This window comes from Apodemus sylvaticus, chromosome 12 (assembly GCF_947179515.1).
Source record: "Apodemus sylvaticus chromosome 12, mApoSyl1.1, whole genome shotgun sequence".
Classification (NCBI taxonomy): Eukaryota; Metazoa; Chordata; class Mammalia; order Rodentia; family Muridae; genus Apodemus; species Apodemus sylvaticus.
In genome coordinates, this window is record NC_067483.1 from 76,802,928 (window position 1) to 76,814,497 (window position 11,570).

The 11,570-nt window shown below is 41.0% G+C and overlaps 1 protein-coding gene across 3 annotated transcripts in view; it reads right to left on the reverse strand.

Moving 5' to 3' along the window:
* The window catches only part of Nuf2 (NUF2 component of NDC80 kinetochore complex), a 28,796-nt gene extending 17,964 nt beyond the window's left edge, over window positions 1-10,832 (reverse strand). The window contains exons 1-7 of one of the 3 annotated variants that reach the window (XM_052200396.1): window positions 10,706-10,832; window positions 9,426-9,521; window positions 9,053-9,128; window positions 6,325-6,462; window positions 4,970-5,044; window positions 3,776-3,852; window positions 3,346-3,407 (exon numbers count right to left, since the gene is read on the reverse strand). In XM_052200396.1, the coding sequence (XP_052056356.1) occupies window positions 3,346-3,407; window positions 3,776-3,852; window positions 4,970-5,044; window positions 6,325-6,447 (337 nt within the window). In that variant the 5' untranslated portion in view covers window positions 6,448-6,462; window positions 9,053-9,128; window positions 9,426-9,521; window positions 10,706-10,832. Of the gene's footprint in view, window positions 1-3,345; window positions 3,408-3,775; window positions 3,853-4,969; window positions 5,045-6,324; window positions 6,463-9,052; window positions 9,129-9,425; window positions 9,542-10,705 lie in introns of all 3 variants that reach the window. The other 2 variants (XM_052200394.1, XM_052200395.1) reach the window with 2 other exon arrangements.
* Window positions 10,833-11,570: the final 738 nt, after the last annotated feature.

The following is an 11,570-nucleotide window of genomic DNA, read 5'->3' on the forward strand; positions in this document are numbered from 1 at the left end:
GAGCAGAGGTCAGCAGGAGTCAGGGCAGCTCCCTGTGAGCAGAAGCGGATTAAAAGCACCCCAAGTCTGTGATGAAATCCCATAAAAAGGAGGAACAACTACTCTTTATCTGACAGGACAGTGATGTCCTGATCTTATAAAAACTATAAACAGTGTGGAAAACTAACAACCACAAAAATGCCCCAGAAGCCCACAGTACATTCAAGTAGCTAAGAAGTCGTAATAAAATTTAAAAGCAAAGACAAGAAAATAAAACAGACACACTAAATGGAATAAAGATAAAGAATAAGAGTGGGTTACTTTTTAGGAATAAGGGAGTCAGAATATAATGCAACAATAAATTTCCCCTTCCTGTATCAAGGGTTTTTATTACTGGTCTTCCTTGTAGATACTGTTTTCAACAATGTTAGCATACCTTTCAGTCACTAGAAAGCTGTCAACCTAGACTGCCATACTTAAGAAAATTAGATTTTAACACTGAATGTGAAGCAGGCATGGCAGGACACTCCAACACTCAAGGTACTGAGGCCAGAGGATTTCAATTTCTAGGCGAGCCTGGGATACACAGTGAGACCCTGACTGTAAAAACAGCCAGAGAGATGGCTCAGAGACTACGAGCACTGGCTGCTCTTGCAGAGGACCCAAGTTAGGTCCCAGCACCCATGTGGTACTCCCGACCACGTGTGACTCCAGCTCCAGGGACCCAACAACTTCTCCTGGCCCACACGGGCACTATGCATGCACATGGTATGGTAAACACTTCCATCCTGACACACACGAAAATAAGGAAAGCCTTTTTCAAAGCTGTTTAAAAAAAAAAAATCCAGTAGTCAAAATAAGGCAAAATGAAGAAAGTGGAAATAAATAAATACTGTAAGAAAGAAACAAAAAGGCTAAAGGTAAATTTAAGTCCAATCATATCAGTAACATTTAACACAAATGAGCTAAGCACTTCAGTTAAAAGACAATGAGGATGAAAGTAATAAATTCACAAAAGATTTTAAGATCTATATTATTCATTCAATACAGCAACTGAAAGAAAATCTGGAACATTACTAACCAACTGTTCCAAACGTGCGGTGTGCCCTACTAGGTGACAAAGTGCAAATGCTTGCTCCGCACGCGAACACTTTTAAGCCATGTGGATGCACACGGGGTCCAACACCCAGAACCCGCGCATGGAATTAAAGTAATATATCACAAGACTTCACTGTGGAGTCAGCTTACAATGCTGTGTCCTCTGCAGTATGACATGTAGGTCTACTCAGAGAGGACAAGAGCATCAGAGACCACAGAGGAAGTGACAGAGGAACAACAAAGATGCAGGCAGTGCGGGCTCCAGCTCCCCAGCTCCCACACAGAGATGCAGAGCCAGCCTGGCTGCACAGCAACCGAAGAACCAGCGAGCGAGCGCTAGCTGCCTGACTTCAGGTCTCATCATCAGGCAAGATGCGTGCTGTAAAGACAAACACCGAGATGGGTGGTGCTAGGAGACTGGATATCCAGACGGAACTATGGCAGAGCCTAGCGAATAGCAAGCCCAGAAAAACATCCAATTGGTGTCTTACATACATCTTTATTTTTCAGAAGTTTTCCATTGATAGAAAGATCTGAGTAAGGATTAGGTAGTTCTCAGTATCCCACCTCTCAGACCCGTTCTCCCAGCATCTGTGTGAGGCACTCTCATCAGGCAGAGGCACAAGGACTATGTGCACTAACATATCACTATTCCTCTGCAGGTACATACATGAGCTTGCTGCTGCTGCGGGATGTGACTACTGCAGAATAGCAAGCACGTGCCACCACTGCAGTAACAAGGGGGGTTTACTATCCTAAACCGGTTGTGCTCCTCCTCCACTAAGGCTCACAACTACTGATGTTTTCTCTCTCTCACACGTCACATGACTACGTAGCCGTTTTAGATTGGTCCCCTTTCCACTACAGCGTGCACTTGTGTTTTCACACGGATTGATTCTGCATCTCCATTTAGCGCTACCTAACATTCCACTGCCAGGGGGGTGAAGTCTATCTACTGACTCGCTAAAAGCCATGATGGTTTCTGAGATTTGGAAACTATGCTACATCCATCTTTGTGTGTGTGGCTTGATGTGAACAGTTGGGATCCCGTTGGGTAGATACGGAGGAGCCCGATTCCTGGATCATCCGGTAAGAACGGGTTTCATTTTGTTAGAAACTGCCAAAGTGGCTGCATCCCTGCACACTGCCACTAGCAAAGAACTCAGGTGCCCAGTGCCGAGTCTGAAGCGAGACTGCCTCCAACTGCCTGCCATGCCTTTGTTTGTTGTCTACAGTAGCATGCCAGCTGATCTTTTCATAAACATGTCACAGTCATTTCACGGGGGAAGGGTAACGTTTCAACAAGTAGTGCCACTCACATGCAAAGGGGAAAATATGAACAGTGACTCACACCACATACAATAATAAACCATTAAACAATCAGAACAAGACAATATCCCTCAAGCACTTGGAGGCAAATCTCAGCAGTTCAAGCTAAGTCTCAGTAAGACATACAATTTTTAAAGAAAGTCAATTAAAATATTCAAAACTGAAATATATTTTGCTCTTTAAAAGATGAACATAAAATTAAAAAGGCAAATAACAAACTAGAAGAAAACATCTGCATAATCAGCTCATAATTTATTCAAAAAATATCAATCTAAAGTTTCAGTAAACAAATGGACAAGGCGCTGGAGAGATGGCTCATTGGTCAAGAGGACTCAGGTTTGATTCCCAGCCCCCACATGGCAGCTTACAATCATCTGCAATTCCAGTTCCAGGGGATCTGACACCCTTTTCTGAACGGTGGGTGATGCACACACAGTACACATATACATGCAGAGTAAGTAGTGATTTTAGTTTATAGTTCTGTGATGACTAATAAAACTGAGCATGTATTCATATATTTACTATATCTTTTTAGGTAAAGTTCTTTTCAAATCATCTGTGTGTGTGTGTGTGTGTGTGTGTGTATTTCTTCTTTTTTTTTTTTTACTTAAAACTATCTTCTCTGTAGTTTTGGCCTTCTGTGGAAGCTCTATCTGCCCCACCGTAAGCACTCTGCTTCTCATCAGAACCCCACTTTCCCCAGGCAAATAGGAAATAGCTATCTTCCTAATACTGTATCCCATAGTTGGGCTGGTGCTTGCCACATTTCTTAGACAAACTCCATAAAGTCTTAAGGGCATCTATCACATTTGGTAGGGCAATATCAACACAGATAGAAAGCAATCTTCCAAAATTTTAGAAGCAGTTAATATAATTTCCTTTTATATTTATTGGCAGAAAAGGGAAAGGTGCAAATTAAAGGACTGGAAATGGACTTACTTGGATGAATAATGTCGGCAATCTCAAAGTCATTCACCCGGCAAATGGGCATAAACGAATCCCTTAAGGATGCAGAACAGAGGAGAAGTCCATGAATTCAAATGTCTTGCTTTCAAATACATTCTGAAGCTATTTCTCAGTGTTCTAGGGCCGAGTGAGGTCAAAGCCTACTGCAGTGTCCTGCAGCGCTGACGTCTGCTTCTACATGCATTAGCATTTGTGCAAGGCCTACTTCTTCCTGCATGTTACACCAACACCGTGCAGTATCAAGGCAGTCACAGACCCTACTAAGCAGTACACACTCAAGGCCATACTAAGACTCTCAAGGACACAAAGCTAACAATTCCGGACTTAGGGAATCTTAGAACGTCATGACAGAGCACCCTGAGAGGTGTCAGTATAGAAGATGAAAAAAGTCACCCTTACTCACATGTGAAATAACAAATTGCTGACAGGTAAGAAGCCCTCCATTATATGGGGATACATGACATCTATGTTCACTGGCATCTGAATGAGATAAATCATGAAATCTAAGTCACAAGTCAGTCAGACCAAATGAGAAACACATTGAGCTATAAGAAAACTTAATCATAGGATATGATCAAACGATATTAATTCATTACCACAAAATCTGGAAACAACATGACTGGCAGTGCACAGCTAGAGTCAGCAGCAACATATTACGCCTGGTTCCAGATGAGCACTTAATGAAGGAAGACTTTTTTTTTTTGGATTTGGTTTTTTCGAGACAGGGTTTCTCTGTATAGCCCTGGCTGTCCTGGAACTCACTTTGTAGACCAGGCTGGCCTCGAACTCAGAAATCTGCCTTCCTCTGCCTCCCAGAGTGCTGGGATTACAGGCATGCGCCACCACAGTCCAGCTATGAATGAAGATTTTTAAATGAATGGAAATAACATTGGACCTAATGCTGTACTTTGTTGTTTTTTTTCAACCTTTATGACCTGCTTCAGAGGGACAAGGGACACTTCATTTTGTAAAGAAACTAAACCCTTGCAAAGTTTCTCAGTAAACAGAGGGCAAACTCTGTGATCTTTAAGGATATATGATCACAAGCCAAAAGTGGTATCTGGTATCTATAATAATCCACAGGAAGACCATGAGTTCAAGGATAGCCTGGGCTAGAACAGTAAAAAAAAGGAACAAAAGAATCCCAATGGTACCCTACAGATGTTACATCTTCATGGATCCTCGGACAATGACTTGATAATTTCATCGCAAATATAATCAATCAAGAAAAATGGTATTCCTTACTAGAACTATCTGTTTTGCCACATTTCGATTACTTTAATCTTACTGCCTATCCTCCCTACGATGCTTTTCTTTTTCCTGAAGTCTTGGCGGGTGTTCTTAAAGTCTCTGAAGCAGACCTATGTAATTTGCAGACACACTGTTGAGTCAATATTCCCAAGTGTCATTTGATCTCTCATAGTTTCTATCTTACTAAAGATTCTCATGTATGATACGCTTTGCCTAGCATAAGTGAAATCAATTTTAGATTTGTTAGAAATAAAGTCAAGCACCTGTCAACCTTTCGGGCAGCATACCCTGTGCACAGGACTGCTGTAACAACACGAGCAAAACCCCGTTTGGCCTCTTGACTCACCATGGAGAAGTGCTCCAGCCGGACTCCATACACTAATTGTAAGGCTTTCATGTAAATCATGTACAAGACATCACACTACAACAGAAGAACAACTGTCAAGGTCTTATGCAGAGAGCTCTCATTACCCTCATCACCATCCAATGCTATAGTCAATGAGTTCAATAAATAGAATGTGAGAAAAATTACCTGGTGTCCTTCAAAATACTTTATAATTTCTCCAAATGTTAAGGCACCTTGTGGTACATATCAGTCTATTCATATGTGGTGAGTAACCAAGGGAACTGGTTACTTCTGAATGAGAATTAGTCTATCCAAATCCAACCCAATCAATCCAGCCACCCCAGGTGGGGAGACAGTGAGTCTTCCAGAACTCTGTCAGGAATATGGAAATGCTGGAACACTCAGGATTTTATTTTTATTTTTTAAAGAAAAATAATGGGGACTACCCTGACTGCTATAGATGGAAGATCATCTATGATTTCAGATTACTTGCAGCACTTGGAATACTGCCTATAAAATTAATGGAGAAGTAACTTGATTTAAAAACTTTATCTTCTAAGTCAGTAGATCCCAAATGCTGGCCCAAGAAGTTGTCTATTCTGAAGGCAAGCTTACTGGGTGAACAGAAAGGCCTGAGACACACTGAAAACATGGTAATGTTCCCTAGCACTGTATGATTCATCTTACAGGCCTAACATTTACTCTCAGGCCCTCCTTCCATTGTAAAGAACTGAAACACTCTGAGATAAACAAGCTTGCATTCTGTATTATAAAAGAAGTCTTCCTATTTTATAACTTCAAGGCCAACATAGGAAACTGGAGGGAGACTTTGGGATTTTGCTGTGACACATAAATAGTTCATTTTTGCATTTAATAACCAAACATATAAAGAATAACACCTGTCAAAATAAGTCAATTCCCACCTGGGGCATAATGTAAGAAAATTAATCTGCACACTTCCCAAGAAGAGCGCTTGCAAGCATGCATGTGTTCTGTGGGAGACCATTTGGAATAAATCCTGTCAAGGCCCCCAATAAATGATGCCCTCATACCACCACTCCAGTAATAATAAAAAATTTAATATACTTTAATATATATGGTTTAAAGCCCTTTTTTTTCTTTAAGGAAAACAACCATATTAAAGAACTGAGTTCCCAATGGGAATGTAGAAGGCGCCCCACATATGAACTTAATGTTATTTTAAAACTATACTAGGTGAGAGATTTTTTCCTAGATTAAAAATGACTGGCCTACAACAAATCTGGGGGCAATGCCTCTCTTCCCACACTACAAACTTAGTAGCTTACTCTACTCTTCAGTATCAGTAACTACATGCAAAGACAAGCACATTTTACCTTCGGATTTGGAAGAAAATCATTCTTTGAGAGGTTTTTGGCATCTGATCCTGTTAATAATTTATTACGAATATGTACTACAAGCTCAGGTACATTGTATCTGGGGAATGACAAAGTTTCCATTATGGGAGTCTCCTCCTAGTTTGAAAGAAGAAAAAAAATAAAGATAAGACACATCCATAATCAATAGTTCTTATTATCTGGAAATTCATACTTAAGAGAAAAAAATGAGCAATCTGTGGTTATACTGTTCATAGGGGTCTTATCATTAAATATCTGAGCAAAAAAAGAATTTAAGCCAGGCATGGAAATGCACATCAGTGTCCCCAACACTTAGGATGTGAAAGTAGGAGGATCAGAAATTCAAGGGAATCATTATATGTAAAATTCTAGGCCAGCTTGGGCTATATGACACTGTCCTCTGCCTCAAAACCAAACATTAAAAAAATTTAATTTTATTCATACACACATACAAACACACAATGAAATAAAGATGGTATCTTATCCTTAAATAACTTTTATAGCAAAGTAACAATCATTTTCTGTTAATTTCCCTCATGTTTTCTTCCATAAGCATGGAGGCTTTGAGCTGACATGCAATAGGAAAATTATGTTGTTCTTTTTGTACACAATGGCTAGGGCATTTACATTCTTAGCTAAGAACTATTTCCCAAAGCTCAAGATAGGCAGTGTCAGCAGCAGAAGCCAGATACAGGCAATACTAACACAACTGGATTTTATTTGATTGCACTGTTATCCTCAGTACAGACTATTCATACAGATGACTAATATACACACTGTATTAGATTACTAATACAACTTAACCTGCAAGCAGAAGAGAGCTGGAGAAAAAGGGAGACGAAGAGGTAGGGGAAGAGGGGGAGAGGGCAGCCTTAATTTAAACCAGAAATCACTTTCAGCAGAGCAAAAACTTAAAACACATAAAACAGCAAAAGCCCATTTGTCCTCCCGTGTACACATAATAGATTATTCCTACTGGTGTCCTCTAAAATAGTACCGTCATAATCCTATCTCCCACATACATCCCAGGGTGGGCACAGCTAGTAATATTTGGAGATTTTCGTTGTCAGGACAAATATCCAATGGCTAGAGGCCAGGCATTCTGCCAAATTCCCCAGTGCTCGGTGTCTCTCACTGCAGCGCTTGTCTGCAAACAAACTGAATGGCTTACGGCTTACAGGTCTGAAGCCCACTTTAGGCTCTCCCATGCTTAGAACAAGTGTGCCTAAAAGGAGGCCCAGCAGGCTTCCAGTAAATGGGAAATGGCACCTTAAACACACTGTCAGATAATGTCCTAACTCTGCCTCAACCCTTCAAAACAGCACAGCTCCAGGAACCCTAAAGCCGTTTCCTTCTACTCTGGTGAGGCTCTAACAATTAGAAGACTCTTCTCCACACTGAGAACAGCTGCTGCATCTGCACTACTGATCCTATTTTTCATCCCAACAACCACACAAAACACATCAAATCCCTACTCACAGGGAACTGCTTTCTAAAGCAATGTGAAGAAAGCAGTGACATTCCTTCTAAGCGTCCCTACTACAGGGTTAAATGCTTCCAGACGTGTGACCACTCCTTTATGACATGATTTTTGGAGACCTTATCATTTGTGAGCGAGATACCTTTTCCTATGCCTGCCAACCACAATCAGTATAGTTTGTACCTAAAATGGGAGTGTTTTTTTGGAAAATATCAAGCAGGCAATAATTATGTAGTAGACACTATGAGATGTCCTAGCTTTGAGTTCTTACACTACCTCTAGGTCAGTGATGTCAGCACCCACAGGCTACCAGGATGCTCACAGGTTGCTTCACCCTCCGACAGCCTACCTGCTACACTCTGCAGGTCCCACCACGCCCTCCTTAGATTTGAGTCATCTGCTGGAGCAGCTCAGACATAAGGGCATTCCTGCTGGTTTACTACAAAAGGCTTTATGAGGATGAACACCAGATGACAACCAGGGCCAAGCGAGAAGGAAGGACTTGCAGCCGATAGGAACCATAAGGTGTCTCACTATCCCAGAGTTCCTCAAAATCAGCCCTTTCGAGTTTTTTCTTCCTTCCTTCCTTCCTTCCTTTCTCTTTTCCTTCCTTCTCTTCCTTTCTCTCTGGCATCTATTCATATAATTTACTTGTTTGTTTACTAATTTATTTAAAGATATGGTTTCATAGGCCTAGATTTATTTATCTAGATATGGCAGCTATGTGCTCATTTATTTAATCATAATCATTTAGACGGCATTAAGTAGGTTAGGCTGACTGGCGCCAGGTTCTGCCTGTCTCTATCCCCACAATGCTGAGATTATAAGTACCATCAGAGCCAAAAAAAAAAAAAAAAAAAAAAAAAAAAAAAAAAAAAAAAAAGTGGGCAGGGTTGCCTCGGGTCTGCCTTTCCAAATGAAGCCAGAGTGTTAACCCAGGAAGGGACTGCCTGCCTCTGCTGATGGTGGGCAACTGTAGCACTCATACGCAAACACGTTACAATCCAGTGAAAGAAACTCCAGGAGCTTCAACATGGTCTGTCAGCCTGGATTTCCCCCCACACTTTCCTTACAAAATTTGAATTTTAAACTATGATTTTTACTTTCTATTACTGAATTTCACAACTGCAAACTTTTATTTCAGAACTAGGACCACTTGAATTTAGATTTAGACCCCTAAGACACCTATTTCAGTGTAAAAATGTATGGGAAAGCAAATTATCCTACCCTGAGTACAGTTGTTTCTCGTGTTTCAAGTTTCTACAGACCTCTGCGGACCCAGGAATGGTTGAGCAAGGCTTTCCTGTTAAAAGAAAGGTATAGATATTTACAATAGAAAAAAGAAAAAGCAATCAGAGGTTTCTCCATGGGACAGTTTCCTATCTGCATAGGAAAGATGGTAGCCCCCCCCCCCCCCCCCACACACACACAGACCATTTCTGATCCCTGCCCAGGTACAGGTCACTATAGGTAATGAAAAGAGATCCTTCATCAATATAACAAGACAGCCTCTGTTTGCTGTGTATTCCTCTCACCACAACTGTCAATCTCCAGTCACCTCCTTTCCATACATAAGTCCAAGCCCCTATGCCCTACTAACCTTTTAATAAGCTCTGGCTTGGCAAGTCCTCCTCTGGGTTTAGACACATAGTAGATTCTGGGCTATTTTGTTCATTATTCTGAGGTCAGTTTATTTCTTAAATTAAAACAATCAAGCTTTTAAAGGGATAAAAGTAAATAATCATTCAATTTTTTTATTTACATTTCAGTTTTTGAAACTGTTTATAAAAACAATACAAAGGGGTTACTTGAAAAACAATATACCTAGATTAGAGGTAGATTAATAACAGAAAAAGTGGGTATAAAATTATAATCACACTCATACACACACACACACACCTCTGTTGATGTTACTTTCAGGCTAATCCTTATAAAACATCAAACCCTTACAAAGTTACAAAGGGCTTACCTACCAGACAAATCCCAACCTTTTCCACTTAAGTTTACAAAGCCTTTAATAATTTCATGCTCTTTCTGGTTCAAGTTAATGTCTTCCAAGTCTTTTCCTAAAAAAACGTCCAATGTTTTGTTATACCTGCCTGAGAATTCCTGAGGATCAGTTTCCCATCCTAAAGCTACCCAGAGGCTCACAACTGCACTTAGAAGAAATGCCCTCTTCTCAGAAGCAAATTGTGTTCATTTTAATAGTGCAATTTCAGTTCCAACTCGTGTGTGTGTGTGTGTGTGTGTGTGTGTGTGTGTTAGTATACAGACAGAGGAAGAAGCCATCTAACTATAAAGTTACTATGTACTTTATATATAGTAAAACAGCTCTCTGACATGTTAACGCAAATAGGTCAGTTATCTCCAATTTCTTTATTTGTAACACTTCAATGCTAAGCACTGCATAACTCACATTATATACAATTGGTTTTGCAATGCAAAATTAAGCAAGCACCTCCCAATTCTGATGAATTAGATAAAACGTTCCTTGAAAATACGGGGAGAGCTTTGTGTTACACCCATGTAGATCCGTGTACATTCGGCTCCCTGACATTTTCGTCTTTTGATAATTGGTTCTTGGTTTAATGAAGAGATGGTGTCATAATGGAGATACATTAAAAAAAATCGGCAAGCATTCATACCAAACAAGTGACACTGACACCACTCTTGTGGCTCACTCCTGAAATGTCAGCACGTAGGAGAAGGTAGCAGTAGGATTAGTTCAAGACTAGCCTCGGGAACATAGAGTTCGAGACCAACCTGGGATAGATGAGACCCGGTCTCAAGTCAATACACAAGTTTAAGTTAGTGAACCCAGGTGCCGCGATCCTTGGCCTGCACCAGGTCCTGCCCGCCCGCCCGCCCGCTGGAACTCACCTGGAATCCCAGCAGCTCACCGAAGAGCAGCTACAAACGGAGAGACCAACCAAAAAAATAAAACACTGACCGTTGCCACTTTTCAAACCAGCCGCCTTTCTAAGCGAGGCCCGCCCCTTTCCGCACAGCGCGCTTCCTTCGCGACGGATGCCTGGAAGGCTCACAAGACCCACGATGGGTGGGGCTTGACGAGTGGTGCCGCAAGCCAGGCTCCAAGTCAGCGGAACCATTCTTCAAGGTGTTGATTTCTAGACGGAACGGCTACTCCTCCGGACCAGGAAGCGCAGCAGCTAGGGGGAGGAGTTCCGGGAGGTGTTTACCGAGTTGTCCTAGACTTTGGAACAACCAGAGAGCAGATAGACCGTTTCTAGCCCTTTCTGTTAGCCTTAAAGCGTAACAGGGACTAGAGGATGTAGTGTTCACAAATTAATTAAAGGCATTATAGAGAACCAAGGAATAATAGTAACAATGCCAATGTCTGATAAACATTGATGGGGTCAAATTCTGACCCCATTGGATATTGTACACGTCATTTTACTTAAGGTCCAGGAAAGCTTGAAGGCGGGGACGCGAATGGATGGATAGACATCGTCAAGGGCAACCAATTTAAATCTTTAATTTACTCAATTTAAGGACTCAATATAGGATATTAAATCTAAAAGCATAAACGTACAGGAATATGATTCTACACTTGCCAAACATGAGAGGAATCACTAGTTCATCTCATCGGTGAGCCATTTGTGGCTTGCTGACAGTACAGGTAATAAAGAATACACAGAACTCTCTATTCACGGGTGTTTTAATATCCCTTGAGTGACTTTACTACTTGATTTTTTAAATAAATAGATGGGATGTTTAATTGTTA